Source organism: Stegodyphus dumicola, chromosome 3 (genome assembly GCF_044657685.1).
Source record: "Stegodyphus dumicola isolate Sdum_Otavi_A_Nest chromosome 3, ASM4465768v1".
Lineage (NCBI taxonomy): Eukaryota > Metazoa > Arthropoda > Arachnida > Araneae > Eresidae > Stegodyphus > Stegodyphus dumicola.
Genome location: NC_140770.1, coordinates 249,667,161 through 249,684,032, shown reverse-complemented (window position 1 = coordinate 249,684,032; position 16,872 = coordinate 249,667,161). Strand labels below are relative to the sequence as shown.

The 16,872-nt window shown below is 32.7% G+C and overlaps 1 protein-coding gene across 2 annotated transcripts in view; it reads left to right on the top strand.

The window, feature by feature from the left end:
• Positions 1-16,872, top strand: part of Grasp65 (Golgi reassembly-stacking protein 2) — a 52,847-nt gene that overhangs the window by 17,276 nt on the left and 18,699 nt on the right. For both annotated transcript variants that reach the window (XM_035377615.2, XM_035377629.2), the window contains exons 3-6: positions 2,348-2,551; positions 4,169-4,255; positions 8,690-8,820; positions 9,169-9,292. In XM_035377615.2, the coding sequence (XP_035233506.1) occupies positions 2,348-2,551; positions 4,169-4,255; positions 8,690-8,820; positions 9,169-9,292 (546 nt within the window). The remainder of the gene's footprint in view (positions 1-2,347; positions 2,552-4,168; positions 4,256-8,689; positions 8,821-9,168; positions 9,293-16,872) is intronic.

Below are 16,872 nucleotides of genomic sequence, written 5' to 3'. Positions count from 1 at the left end.
CCCCATGCGCCAGTTATGCTTGATACTCCACTGACTAGCAGCAAGTGTGCTTCATTTGGATACATCACAGATGATGAGTCAGCTCCCCTTGCTAGGATCCTTATACATCTTATACTTTGATATAAATTGCTGCCCATCCAGTAGATTTTAAAGGATTGCCTTTAATTCTAAGTATCTTGTTCACGTGAATTCTGTCTTCGTGAAAGCACAAAAAACACAGCCACCATATTTATTCAATCATTTTTGCTGTGGAATGATGGGTTCGGTGGGATCACTACGAGAACGATAGGTCGAGAGCTTAGACTGATCATTGTGTTTCAATTAATACCGAAACAGCAAACCCAATCCGAACTATTGACGTATCATGACTAATGATCGCTAAATGTTTCAGTTGAATAAGGCCATATATTATACTTATTATGAGAAGCGTAAAATTATAAACTTGAAACGTAAATCATAAAAGAGTGTATTTTTACTGAGTTTACACTGATAGTGCAATGTCTTATTATGGAATGAGTACAGAAATATATTCTTAGACTTGTCCTTTTTGTTTGAAATTTTTGCAGTTGAATTTTTAAACTTTATATGCTTATAATAATTTTATTGCCATTAAGGTATTTTTCTGTTATCAGGAGCAGAGTGAGAAATGTATGTATGCAAATACATATATGTGTGCATGTACTATATACACACTACATGCAGACATACATACAAACATTTCTGAATCCTATCCTGGGTTAATCTATATTTTAGGGTGCCCCTTAGAGTATTGTAAAGTTGTAGTTTCATTTATCGCCAAATTGTTGTTCAATTTAGGGTAACCTGAATAGTTGAATGTTATGGAAACCCTATTATGATATAATTGGTTATGTGATTGCTGCGAGTTTGACCAATGGCTAAAATATTTGTAAAGGCTTATTTGAACATTGGGATGTCAGTTAAAGAGTAGGTTGCTTATTTTGTTCTGCACACCATAAAATGACTTATGTGGTGAGATTAATGTGAAATTTCTGTACAGTTGGGGAAAAAACATTAATTGATTGGTGTGTAAATGAAGATTTACTAAGTGGTCATTATGAAGTGTCCTGTTTGTACAAAATAAGTGCATATGGTTGAACAGGAAGATCATTCAGATGTCTTTGTCGTAAGATCGTTTCATGCAAAAATGCCACCAACAATAAAGCACTATGGAGGATATTTTTTACTCTTATTTTCGTTAATTTATGGGGTGATGGCAGTATGCATATTCTAGTTGAGATAATTTTAGAAAGTTTTTGGGTGCTGTTAAGGAATTTTGCGTGTCGCAGACTGAAGACACAGAAATTTCTAAATATGGTAAGTCGATATTTTCTTTTTGTTGTGCATATGTGTGATAACATGTTTATGATTACCTTTTTTATATTATTTCAGGGTGTGACTTATTGAGCTTCAATCGGCTACAAATTTTTCTCAGTTTTGGCAATGAGTAACGTTGGTTTAATATTACATGATGTCATCATTCTGATTTTTTTTTTAAAGTGAAAATAGATTGATGTGTACATGGACAAAGTCAAGGAAGTGTGCAGTGCTGAGTTTATGCAATTCTCTGATGTGTATTTAAGGGAAAGTAGATCGATGTGTACATGGACACAGAGTTTGTGCAATTCTTTGACTTGTTATTTTGGTTTTGTGTAGCGACCATCTTGAAATTGTGTCTTGCAGGACAAAAATTGGAAATTTTCTCCAAGGGACACCTTGAAATATATTTTTACCCTAGTCCTGATATCAGAAAAGCACCAGGAATACATATATCAAGTGGAACAAAGAATACACTGTAGTGTAAAATTTTAAATTGGGCTAAAAAGCAGCATTAGTTTTATACATAGCCAAGGGGCACCTTGAAATATATTTGTACATTGGTAAGAAATCTAAATAGATGGTGGCAACTGTTACAATACATAAAACTTCACGAAAAGAAAACTATTTTATATATTGTGAAAATAATATATATAATGTTTAATCTGCACAAGTCTTTGACTATTGCCCGATTTGTGCAATTAATCTAAAGTTTTTACTTCAAAAAAACATTGCAGTATTGCAGAAATATGGCATTAAGTATTATATTAGCATTGCACAGCTATTCAGTGACGCAGTATAAATAGGCTACCACATTTATTGCTGTTGGCCATATTTGCTAATTAGTGACTATTAAGCAGAAAATCAAAGTGTTATAAATAAGTGCAGACATTGGCATATTGAAAATTTAATTTCTGGTGTAAGAAATATGTGCTGTATGTTGTATTTTTTTTTTTTTTTTTTTTTTTTTTGTTGTTGATTGTTCATAAGCTGAAATTTTTAATATTTATAGAATCAAGATAATGATACATTGAAGGAAATCTTAAAAGCAAATATTGAAAGGCCTTTGCGTATGACTGTGTACAGTACAAAAACACAGACTGTTCGAGATGTAGAAATTACACCTTCAAATACATGGGGTGGCCAGGGCTTACTTGGAGTCAGCATTCGATTTTGTTCTTTTGAAGGGGTTAATGAGAATGTGTGGCATGTTTTGGTAAGTAAAATATTCATATATCTAATTACTATATATTATAGTAAACATTATTATTCTGTATTTCTAATTGGATTTGGTCTACATGTTAATATATCTAGATATCCATGTATCTAGGTATTTTATATTGCAGGGAATGTATTATGTGTTCTAATAAAATTTTAAAATAAGCTTTTATCGATTTAATATTGTCCTGTATTTTGTAACTGTAACACTGCATTTTTTAATATGGTTCCTGACTTGTAATTGACAATTTATCTGATATAAAGAGGTTTATTATAAAAACTGGGTACTTATGGAAAATCCCGTCGACCGCAAGAGGCGGCGCCAATCTGAATGCCTCCAAACAACCATCGCTCGGGGTGTATTCTTCCAGCTTGATTTTTTCCGCTTTCAAAAAGGGTCTCATCTATTTCCACAATGTGGTTAGGCCCTCCGATTTTTTTTCTTTGGCCTTGATAAAAGGCTGTGTGTGCAAATTTCTCTCGGGTAATTATTTCAATTTATAACAGTTTTGTCACTTAACTGTAATTACTCTTTTCCCCGTTCAATAGTCGTCAGTTCTCCGTGCCAATTATAAATGAATTGGGCTGCAGTCAGAAATGAAATAGTAGAACCCTCGAACCACGTTCTCTTTCGAATTGACACTCGCTTTGCAGAAGCCTAAACGTTTTGCCATTTCATGGCTATTAACATATTTTTTTAAGGCCAGTAAGATTCCATAACAGTGGAAATATTCAACAGCATGTTCTTCTGTAGTAGGCAGGTACCAAATTTTAATAATTTTATTTTCGAAAATGCATGATAGAAGGAAAAAAAAGGAGTCTTTACACAAGAGTAATTATTAACACTGTATAATCAAGTTTATACCAAACACAGCATGTTTGAAGAAGACTTTTCCATTTTTGGCGAAAAATTGCGTAGTTTGCCGTCTTTTCTTTAATAGGCAAAAATGGTTGATGGGATATTCCGTAAGTACCCAAAACTGCCTTTCTCTTTTCTTTTTCTTAAAAACTGCCTTTTCCTTCTTTCTTTATTATAAAAATTGCCTCTTTCTTTTTTTCTCATTCTTTCTTAGTCTTAAGACTGTTTTCTCTTGTATGCTATATATGTGGCCCTTTTTGAATGTTATATGATTTTATGTTTATCTGATAATATATATGTATCACTGTTTCAATTTAAACTGTTCTGTAAATTGTATTGTGTCTTCTAGAAATAAAAATTGGATTTTATTTCTAGAATATGCAGTAAAATTACATTTATTATTATGCTTTCATTTAATAATGTGTATGGATTGGAATTGATATTAGAAAAGCACAATACCTCTAATCTAATGTTTCACTAATTTATGATTTCTTGTTTCTCTTTGTATATATATATTTCTAATTAATATTGTGTTCTTGAATAATGACCTCATCCAGCTGTGTAAAAATGTGCCTATAATTGCAAATTACAATTCAGCTTTCAGTTTATTACCTGCAGTTCTTTTATTGATTTAAGTTAGTGATAGGATAATTCATTTAAGTGATAATTAATATGAAGAAAAAGGTGTTTTTGTTGCTTTTAAATATGTATTTTTTGCAAGTCTACCATTTTCGTATACAAATTATTTATTGATAGGAAATTCAGCCGCATTCTCCTGCTGATCTTGCTGGGTTTTATCCGTTTGATGATTACATCATTGGAGCTGATTCTGTTCTTCATGAGGTTTTATATTTTTGTTAATTCTGTAACCTTTAGAATTTCTATTTTATAATCCTTTCTTTCATAAATACAGCAGTATTCTTTTTTATGTGCTTACAGTTAAATGTTAAGATTATGTCCTTAAATTCATATTTGAATTATTATAGAAGTTGACACAATTTTTATAGCATTCTGATAATTTAAAATTGTTAAACTTCTTTAAGTAAAAAATCCTGATGTTTAAATTACTGTACATTTCTGAGTATAAGCTGAGCATGTTTTTCCTTCACAATTTACCCAAAATTCAAAGCTGCAGTGCTATTTATTGGAAACTGTAGTGCAGTAAGCTAGTGATATATGGTGTTAAGCTGTAACGTAATTCAGTGGAATTAAGTTTCCATAATTTTTACCCCCCCAAAAATTAACCTGTAAAATTATTTAAAAAAATTATGTGAATTATATTGTAGAATAAATGGGTACTTACGTATTATTGCAACCAGGTTGGCGCTATTTGTAACTTTGAGTAAAAAAGTATGAATAGAAAGAAAATGTACATTTATTAATTACACATAATTTTTAATACAGCAGGGTTGCCACGCTACCTGGAAAACCGGGAGAACCGGGAAAAGTCAGGGAATTCGAAAATTGACCAAAAAATTCAGGGAAAAGTCAGGGAATTTAAGTATTTTTGTCAAAATCTGTAAAAGTCAGGGAAGTTCATACAATGATCCCGCCAAAAAAAGCTTTTTTTGCGCCGACGTTGGAAGAGATAACTTTTTTGGCGAATTGCCTATCACGTGAGTGTCTGCTGGCATAGAGCCAATTTTCGCAGCTCCAATTTGATTGCCTTTTAGAAAGGCAAAGCAAGTTTCCCGCAATGGTTTGGTTTCCAGTATTCTCGAGAATCGCATGTGCAGTGCATGAACTAAAGAAAGTACCTGTTCTCGTATAAAACAAAATGGGTTTAATCTTAGTATACGGTACCATGGAGGTTAGAATCAAAGAATATGTATTGTAAAGAAGGAAAACCTCTCTGCAACAGACGTGGCTCCGTTCCATCATAGAGGGGAACAGCTGTGCATGCGTGATATATCTGCCGCTAAAGCTGGAAACCGGTGTCGAAGTTCCAAGGTCACGTTATCAAGAGTTCATTAAATGAATATCCTTTAACCACTTGCGCTAAAAAGACGTGCCACGCACGTCGAGATGTTTTTGTTTCAAACTGCGAGCGACGTGAACACCACGTCGATAAGCATTTATCGCAAAAATGAAAATAACATGGTGCACACGTCACCTAACAACGAGATTGTTTATTTCTCGAGTTACAGCTCTGGATTGCACTAGCAGATGCGGAGCGGCGTAAATGAGACACTTTACCACTTGTTATATTGTAGCGCACGGCACCGCAACCGTGAAGTTTAGTCTTAGCGCAAGTAGTTAAACTCTAAATTAAAAGAAAATATTTTTCGGCGCAAGTAAATTAATTCATAGGTTAGTAATTTTCAGGGGGGGGGGAAACTACGAAAATCCGTTTTTAAAATTATTGCGAAAAATCCAAGAAGAAACGTCCTTTGATAAAATTCTTCTTGGATTTTTCGCAATAATTTAAAAACGGATTTCCGTAGCTTTCTTTTTGTCAAAGAACGTTTCTTAACACGTTTCTCAATTTCCGGTACACATCGCGGAGAGGGAAATTCTGGCCGCCAGGTTCCGTCGCCAAATCCCTTGGCAAAATTTCCCTCCGCATTCTAGAGGCGTAATAGCATTTTACTTGTATGGAAAATTTTCTTCTTTACATAGACCAAAGAATTAGAGATTCTTTGCATAGACGTTTTTTGGTTAAAATAATCTCCATGTATGGATTTGGCGACATGATGATGCGCAGTAAACGGGTCATTTTGGTCTTGGCGACAATTTTCAAAATCGTGCCAAAGCCTTACCGTATATTAGAATTTTACCGCAAAATCTTTTTAATAAATACCTTGCCATTTTGCAGTAAAATAAAAATTAGTAATCTGTCATCTAGGCTAACCATGTAATATAACTATATTCGCTAAAATATCGTTGATTATTCTAATTCAATTTTTAAGTAATTATCTTTATTTTTATGTTATTCGTATAATTTAATGATGCTTCTTCCCTCTAAATTTATTAATTATTAGTAAATAATATTTCTAAATTTCAGGAAATTTTCTCTGGCATAATCTTGAAATTAATTCTAGCAGTATGATGACATACCATCACGAAATTTAATGCACATATTTTTTTCTTATGTATGCTGAACTAAATATAAAATACCTCAATTTATTAAAATAGATTTCTTTCTTTCGTTTAGCTGCAGAATCTCTGCAAAAACAGCCTTATTTTATTCCAAATTGGGAAGATTCTAATCTCAATCTTCAATGGAGAAAACAACAACTATTATAATTATATTTGTGTTTTCAAGTGTTAAGGTGCTTTTTAAGAACATACCTCACACAAATTAAATTTACCTAAAATCTAACCTAACTATTTAGCATTACGTTGTGATTTATAAGGACCGGATTAGCCTCGTGTTGAACTGGTGATGATTATGAGTAATAATTAAATAAAACATACATTTGTTATCCAATGTATATATCTTAAATTTTATTAAGTTTCTTAAGTGGAAAAGTAAACATAATTATCAAACTAAGTATACCAAGAATAATTAAGAATAAATGTCCTCTGGAATTTATTGAATAATTAAGTGAATTTGCTACACAATACAAGTAATACCATAATTTACGTCTTAGCGTAGCCAACGTACATTACGCGGATCGACTGGAATTTTCTTGAAACGCACCTGGAAAACCTGGAAAAGTCAGGGAATTTCATTCTCCTGTTTGAGTGGCAACCCTGATACAGTTTTTTATATTATTTTGTTTTAAAATATAAAATAGCAATTAAACCCTTCCGGTTTCAAATTTCAATAAGTTGAACCCTACTTATGGCGTTAGACCCTACTTACGGCAACCCTACGTGTTATACGTAGTTTTGTAAAAAGAGCATGTGGAGATTCACAAAATTTTCCTGCATTTTCGTGCAAATTTTTGTAATTTATGAGAAAATAGCAGTGTACATGGAAAAAGTCAAGAGTGTGCGCAATGCCATTTTTGTGAAATTCTGGGATGTTTTTTTAAGTAAAAAGTCGACGTGTACATGGTTATGGCAAATACGGTTTTCAATCAGTGCTTAAAGCAATAGCCAAAAGATTTCCTCCGAAAAAATAATTCTGCAACTTATTCAAATTCGAAACCGGAAGGGTTTAAATAAGTTGCAGAATTATTTTTTTGGCGGAAATCTTTTGGCTATTGCTTTTAGCACTGATTGAAAACCGTATTCGCCATAACCATGTATAACCATGTACACGTCGACTTATTTTTACTTAAAAAAACATCCCAGAATTTCACAAAAATGGCATTGCGCACACTCTTGACTTTATCCATGTATACTGCTATTTTCTCATAAATTACAAAAATTTGCACGAAAATGCAGGAAAATTTTGTGAATCTCCACATGCTCGTTTTACAAAACTACGTATAACACGTAGGGTTGTCGTAAGTAGGGTCGCCAAATTTGGCAATTTATGCGAATTTTGGACTTAGAGTCTTTAATGTTAATTTTTAGAGGACACATTTTTTACTGCTCCCAGGTCCCATCTTTTTTCTTCTCTCTTATCAAATCATATTGAATAGGGGATAAAATTTGAAATAAAATTCAAAAAGCATTACCATAACATGTTAGTTTCACCTTCCCAAACTGAGAAGACAATAAAGCCTTTGAAAAGTTGAAAAATGGGGGCCAGAATGATGGTACATTAAAGTATGCTCTTGAAGTAGTGTTACTAGGAGACATAGAAGGATGATCATTTTTCATTTTTTGATTGATCACTACATTTATGATTTCTCTTGTCTCCTGAGCTAAAAATTTGAGGCCTCTCATTTACGTATGTTTCTTGCTGATGTGGAAGACTTTAAATATGACAGTACATTTGATTGCTTAAGCTAATGCATTTTTCTGTCTTATATTTCTTTGTAGGCAATCAAAGCATATTGCAAAACAGAAAAGTTAACTCTTCCCTCCCCCCCATGATGAAACTGGTACTTTTCTTCAGTAATTGCATAATGTTTGTTTTTCCTCATCAGAATTTTTTATGCATTTATTAGAATTCATTTAAGATATGAAGAAGATACTAAAACAGATCTTATGTAAAAACTGGTAGTAATGTTCACAGAAATAAAGGGAACTGTTTTTTTAATTGATTGATATCTGATATAGGTCAGTTTGCAATTATCTTTGATATAATTTCAAATTGAAGCATAAAATTATTATTTATTTAATATTGTATTAATTAAAAACTTTCCTATATAAGAAAGTAACACTTTCTTCTCTTTTTGATTTTGCTAAATAATTCATTTATTTATTTTACCATTTTAGTCAGAAGATCTATTCAGTTTAATAGAAGCTCATGAAGGGAAAGCATTAACACTGTATGTTTATAATGTTGTGTCTGATTTATGTCGAGAGGTTGTCATAACTCCAAATAAAAACTGGGGCGGTGAAGGAAGGTACGTTTTAAATCTTTTATCAGATATTTTATGTTTAGCTTTTATTAAAGCAAAACCAACAACTTGGAATTAACCCCCTGTTGATTAAACATTTGTAATTTATATAATCATGCATTTTCTTTTCAAAAATTTCATTTTCATATTAAATTTCATTTTTGCTTCCACAAGTGATATTAAGATATGTTTCCTAACAATGTTTAAATAAATACTATATCCAGGTTTCTTTTTTAAATTCCTTATTTTACTATATTTAGAGCAGCAAAATTATTGTTCAAATTTGGATTTATAGTATTAAACAGTTCATAATGTATGTATGTGCAACTGTATTAAGTTTGTTTCATTTTACAGTTTAGGTTGTGGTATAGGCTATGGCTATCTTCATCGAATTCCTTCTCGCCCATCTAAAGTAGACGTTAAGAAACCTCCATATGCACAACTGCCTCAGAATTCTCAAGCTGATGGATATTCATCAGTAAGAATTTTTTAATCTATTGGGAAGGGAGGGACTGATTTCATTGGGGAAAAAAAACTGAATAAAATAAAAAAAAAAAAAAACTATTATTTAGTTTTGTGAATGAAAGTTATCCAGAATAACAAAACTACACCTTAGGAAATATTGACTAAAGGGATTTCTAGTTTACTTCATGATAAAGGAAGATTTTTCTAGTTTTTCTCTTAATATTGCATCTATTAATTTCAGTAGTGGTGCTGTAAATGATGCAAGTCTTTTATTCCATCGTCATCATGTAACTTGTGCATTTTAAATGGAATTGTAGCTAGTATATGTGTTGCAAGTTTTTAAATACTTAGATCTTGGTTCTAATACAGTGTTTTTAAAGTAAATTTTAAAAAAGAAAAGAAAGCAGCATTAAATCCGGTGTTTTCAGTATGTAATCTCAACAAGTAAATGTTTTTCTGTGTGGGAATTTATATTTCACATTAATTACGACAACGCACATATGACAGTACTTTTTCCAATATCAACACAAATAAATTCATCTACAGTTTGTAAATATGCAAAAAACTTTGAAAGAATTCAGAATGCATATTTTACGTATATGTATTCAATAAATATTTTACAAGACACAATTTCATTACAGTAAAATTCCAGTTATCTGAGACTACTACTGTCTTTTTAGGCCAAAGGGGTAAACCCAGAAGGACTGATAATTTCATTTTGGCATTTTGTGTTGATTCACTTTTCAAACTATTTCCATCAAATATTAGAGCTCTGTTTTATATTTAAAGAAATTAAATAATGAAGAATCTGCATAAATGTATGTATGTTTCTCGTACTGTGATAAAACGATACCTAGGGCCATCAAATTTTTAATAACGTAATCCTACACCGAATATAGGCGTCTGGAAGCCCTAATTTGGCATTTGTTTTATTATGGATATCATATTTTGTAACACATTAATGAATTTTTTATTAACAAACTCGGCGATTTCAAAGGGAGCAATGGTAACACTGTCCGGGGGGGGGAGGACATTTTTATCTCAAGCGCACGAGACTGCTTATGGAAATTTTAAAGATGTGCTAATTTTAGAATTATTTTATAATATTGCTGTTGAATTGAATTTTATGGTTTAATTGTTAAGATCATGATATTTAATAAATAAAGGTAACATACAAAATGTTAAAAAAGTGCCCCTTTGGGGGTAATGTAAAATCTGAAGTGATGTGAAGATCTAAACAAACAAAGCTGTGCTTAAAAAATAAGAATACAAGGGCAAGTCTATTTAACATAAAAAATCTCTAAATTTTCGAGCTAGCTAAAGTAATAGCCTATCTCTCTAAATTTTCGAGACATCACCAAGCTGGCAATGGTGATTTTGGTGAAACTCGAGGTGAGAATTAGGTGAGAAATTGCCAGAGGTCACCAAACTTGGCGACATTTTGATCCATCACTGTGTAACTGTAATGAATTTTGTAATTATACTATGTATGTGACTGTAATTGTATCCAGCCCTCTTATGCTTTTCAGTGATTTCAAGAAGTACCAAAAGAAAAAAAAACTATATAAGACCAGGGAAGAGCATCAGTTTCTCAGTTGTTAGTTTAGTGGAACTAAGGAGAATTGAGATACCTCAGGGGTTGTACGGTCCTTAAGAGTCCTTAGTTTTTTGGAATTCATTTTTGGTCCTTAATTTTAATCATCTGAAATTTCTGTCTGTTTTTGCGACTGTCATTTTGATTGTAAATTAGCATTTTGGAGAAATGTTTTTAGCGATTCGCTGACAAATATTGTTATCTTTTGAATAGGTTCATGGATTATAATTTGTTCCTATTTCTAATACGGATACTCCAGTTTCTGAGCCAGAAGTGAAACATAAGCATTTCGAAATTATTTCATTTTTTGTAATGAAGAACTCTTAAACAACTTTTCGCTTTTTGGGATGTGAATTCTTTAATTAAACTGTTCTAAATTTGGCGATTTATCAACATTTTGGCGATTTTAAGATCTGTTTCTATAGAAAATTTTTAATTCCGAGATCTAGGAATTTTTCGACAGTTTTTTTTTTTTTTTAGAACATTTTAACATTGATAAATTTCATTTAAATAATGGTAATATTTTGGAATTATATTTATGAGATAATATTAAAATAAAGTATTTTTATTATTTGCTGTGATATTATAAAGTTCCATTTCGGCCACTTATTATATGTGGAAAATAAGCAAAATTAAGCACCATTTACAAAACAGTTCTTAGCAAAAGCAAACTATGTAATTAATTAAAAATATACTTTTATTTATTTATTTATTTATTTTTTCATGGTAACAGTTTTTTCCCATGTAATTGTCTCAGAATATTCAGAATTCTCAAAATATGCATCGTTTTTCTCCAGAGCTTAAATTGCGCTCGAGCCCTGCTCCGGTACTTATTAGTTTTGGGAATAAATCATAATTGTACCGGGAGCCCTAAATAAGAAAGCTGTGACACTTCTTTTATATACCTGAACAAAATTTAAGTAGAAATTGGATCTCAAAAATTTTATTTTTAACAATAAAATTATATTAAAAATCGCTTATTAAATTTTAATTTATCTCTTCATATTTTAAACTTTTATTTAAACTATTGAATTTTTTAATTATTAATGATTTTATTTGGCCTTTTTATTTATTTATTTAATTTTGTACCTCTTTCCCGAAGGTGTTCCAAGGGGTTCCAGCACATCTAATTTTAGAAATTAAGCCCTGTTTTTCTTTATAAAATCCATTTTGCACTTTTTGACTCCGATTTTTATCTTCAAAATGTTTCTGGCTTTATGCTGTTACAGAATTGTTAGGGGTAATTTTATTTTTAGGAGTTTAGAAAGATATGAAAGCAAGATTTATATACCCACGATTCTAGAAGATTCTAGAAAAATGTGACAAAATGAAAAATGTCTCCGTAGTATTAACACACAATTTCTTACTTTTTGGAGAATGTCTGGAAGAACAATGAAAACATTATAGTTGAATGTTTTACTTCTGATACCAGAATCTTTTTCTTATCATTTTTATCTTTCCTTTATTTTCTCTACTTTTCACTAGACACAAGCATGGAAAATATAAAAAATTCTTCTAATCTTATCATATGGACAGGCATTATAGAAAGGAATTCTTTTATTAATAAAGAAATTGAAAACTGAGAATTTAAATGATTCGTCTAATATGTCCTAATGCATCATACACAGGGCTGGCACTAGGCAAGTGGTTATCTCTATGGATATTAAATTACAATCTCTGTGGTATCCGCAGATGTTAATATCGACAGAGATTGCATCAACCTAATGCAATCTCTGTGGATATTAAATTCTGCTGCCTGGTGCCTTTCTAAATTCTGCTTCTAATGCCTCGTTCTAAATTCTAAAAGTTTTGCCATTTTTAGACTTTGTTGCTCAGTGTGTCACTAAATTCTAAAAATCATGCCACATCAGCTCTCTAACCGAACCTTACCATATATATTTCATATTTCTTCTGAATGTTCATATTACTAAAGAAATAAAATTAGCAGCTCTATACATTCTAAATGCATTTAGTTTATTTAGAATAACAGAAATCTTTTAATTAAATCCAAAAATTCTAAAATGAAAATGAAATGTGAAAGGAAAAAACTGAATACATAAAGAAAAAGAAAATTATTCTTCAAAGATATGTTCAGTTATTATTATGTAAATTACCCAGTTGTTTACAATTTCAGACCTTACTATAATTTTCCATTTCTATTTTCTCACCGGAATGCAAATCACTTAGACAGTTTTTAAACTGAAGTTTTTGGAGTGACAAGAGTGTGTTTCTGGTCTCCACTTCCTCCCTGCATTAGTTTCTGTCATCTCTGATAATTTGCAATTATTTGTCTTTGCACTACTGTTGCCAACATTTTAGTTGTTATGATAATACAGTTATTGAGCCAGCTTAAAATGAAAGTGAATTATATAGTCTTGACCACTAGTTAATATTTTTTTAGTTTGAAATTGACTTGTTTAATTACATCACTATGAGCTGTAATTGATTTTGTTAGCATAAGAAAATGTTTTTATTTTTTTAAGTTCTTTTTAAATTAGAAGCATATTTAAACCTTTGTCTGACATTGCAGTTACATTCAGACATAGCGATAATTTGCTTCATATTTGTTGAGGGGTTTGGGACTATTTAACATTTACATGTAAGGTATTTCTCCCACCTTCTTGGCATGCCTTCGTTGTGTGGTGGTCTGCATGCTGGACACATATTCCAGAGGTCCACGGTTCGATTCCTGGCAAAGGTGTTGTTAATTTTTCATAAAAGGAAAGGTATATAAGGTGTAGCGATCTCTCAGGACTACATTTCTTAAAAGGCGCGCCTCGGATGAAGACGTAGGAGAACAGGTGGTAATGCGTCTCGAGGAGAGGAGAAAGCAGACAGGCGTCTCCAGATTACACTTACACTGGACTTGATGTTGTGAGGTACACGGTAAAATGCTCCAGTAAGTTTCGATTTAGAAATGGTGTAATGTTTACCCTGCATTTAAGTGTTTACCTTAAGTAACTTGTATTAAATAAATTCTAATTTGAATATGAAGAAGTGCATCTTATTTTATAAAGTTTTATTAAGCATTCTGATATATATTTAGTGGTAGAAACCCCTTAAATTGATGGCCCGGTGTCGCAGCATGCACAGGGACTGAAAAATGGGAATCTTATTCCATCAACGAAGGACTAGGCTTGAATGAACTTTGCGTCATTGGAACTTACAACTAGTCAGTTTCTTTTCCGAAATATTCGATTTATTGGATAAAATGGAAAATAACGGCAGAGATCAAGCCACTGGAAATATAGCACGTGTAGTGGTGAAAGCTCCTCCCTTCTGGCAAGCAAATCCGGAAATCTGGTTCCGGCAGATGGAAAGCCAGTTCGTGTTGGCCGGTGTAACAGTGAAGTGCACAAAATTTCACCATGTAGTTTCCGCTTTACAACCTGAGGAGTTAGCGGTTGTCAGTGACATTATTCTTAACCCTCCAGCCATGTCTCCATATACGACGATCAAAAACTGTCTGTGCACGCAATATGCAGATACAGAAGCGGCTCAGAGACCTCATTTCCGGAATGCAGCTTAGCGACAAAAAATCATCACTCCTCTTACTGGAGATGCAAAGTAAAGTTGGCTCACGAATGAGTGAGGTCTTCTTAAATCACTTTTCCTGCAACAACTGCCGTCTCATGCACAACAGATTATAGCCATTTCCAGTGACAAGTTAGCCAAGATGGCCGATGGTACCATGGCAGCCACCGGAAACAGTGCTTCAGTGTTTGAAGTAAAAACAGAAGACTCTGCGCTAAAAGAATGATTAATGGATATTTCATCTCACCTTTTTTCAGATGGAAACACGTTCCAGATTGCATTCATCCGAACGAGAGCAGCAGAATAAAAGAGGCCATTCATCAAGCCACCAACGACAAGGTAATAGAGAGCATTGCTGGTACCATGAATGTTTTAAAGAAAAAGCTACTAAGTGCACAAAACCCTGTACTTTCCAGGCAGAAAACTAGTGCTGCCGTCATTTGACTCTTCGGGTGACGGCAGAACCGAGATTTATCGTTTATACCTCTCAGATAAATCCACAGCGTCAAAGTATCTGATTGATACGGGAGCAGATGTCTCAGCAGTTCCGCCCACAATCACGGAGTGCAATCAGCCGCCTGCCAAGCATCAACTTTTTGCTGCAAATGGGACTACCATACCTACTTTTGGCCAAAACTCATTAAATTGGACTTATCTTTACATAGGGAATTTCATTGGCCATTTGTCATCGCTGCAGTCTCTCAACCTATTATTGGAGCTGACTTCCTTTGTCACTTTGCATTACTGGTCGATATTTGTCAAGGATGTTTGGTAGATCCACTTACCCAACTGCGTTCCAAAGTAACTGTGATTACAAAATATATAACTCACATTAAGGCAGTGAAAGGAGATACTAAATTTCACCAACTGCTTGCTGAATTTCCTGTGCTTACAGAAGCTAGTTCAACGCTGCAAAAAATTAAGCGTGACATTTTTCATTGTATTGAGACTAGAGGCCCACCTGTGTTTTCACGACCATGCAGACTTTCAGCTGATAAGCTTAAAGCAGCCAAGCAACAATTCCAGTACCTATTTTAAACGGGAATCTGCAGACCCTCCAGAATCATCTGGTCATCCCCTCTGTACATTGTGACCAAATGTAATTGGGATTATAGGAAATTAAACAGTGTCACCATTCCAGATCGATATCGTGTTCCTCACGTACAGGACCGTCTTCAAGTCTTAGATAGAAAGCAAATATTTTCAACTCTGAATTTAGAAAGATGAAATTCCCGTGTGAGAAGATGTGCTAAAAACAGCCGTTTCTACACTATTTCGTCTGAATATTTATTCATGCCATTCATAGCAGCATTTATTGAATGCAACTAACTGCTTGCCCTTAAAAATTATCTCTGGATATTAAAGTGAGTTATTGCCTTTCATTAACCCTTATCGTGGTCACAAGATGAAACACAAAAATGTAAAAATTCATGTAAAATTTATTTTTGATATCTAGTGAGACTTAAAATAATGCTAAACAACTTATTACCTCTGGTACTTTAGTGGCTTATTATTAGAACCTTAAAGTATATTAAATGAGTCACAACCCCTGTAACTGCGCGAAGCTACGTACGTCATAGATTGCATCAGTCAGAGCCCAGCTAACTTTCAGAATTTGCCAACCATGCAAGTTGCTAATTTTATCAGGCCTTTCATGTTTGTTCTGATCAGCAAGTCTCTCTAGGCAAGCAGCAGTGGTGACAACAGCCAGTCTTTTGTTGTGAATCATGCTGATTATGATTTTACTTCTCATTTTAACCTGTGCCGCTTGACATAAAATCTGCTTACTATTTACTAATGCTCTAGGCTGAGCAAGTATGTGACAAATTGAGATATAAAATAAAATCAACATAAAACTAACTGTCAGTAAAACGTAAATAAAATGTCACTTATCTCCTTTCAAATATGTTCAGCTCTTATATGTAAGAGCTAAGTGTAAAAAATATGCTCCTTGATAAATTTCATAAAGTTTATTTTATTCTCAAACTTAATAATTATGTTAATTAAGTCATGTTTAATAATAACGGATCTGTTCTATTTTTAGGATGGTATTATAAAAGTGAAGTTGGGCATAGATAGTATTTTTAATTGAATTTATTCAGTTTCCATTGCTAGTTCCTTAATTTTTTTCATTTAATGGTCCTTAAAAGTACATAATTTCAGTGTGCAGAAATGCGTACGAACCCTGTATTTGTCTTAGCTTCCCTCTTTTAGATGCACTTTCTTGAATTTAATGTTCTTCGTAGTTTAAAGTATAACTGCTGATTGTACTATGTGAAATCCCGAAGAGTATTTTTGTAGAAAGTTCCAGAACTGTGAAGCATTTCTTTTGGTAAAATGAATTTTATCAAGTTAGCATCAACTCTGCGTGCATTCAGTCGAACCTGTATGCACGCGATAGTATTATCCTGAAGAGTAAGAAATCTCATAAAAACAACAGACATGTTAAATGGCTTATAGAAAAT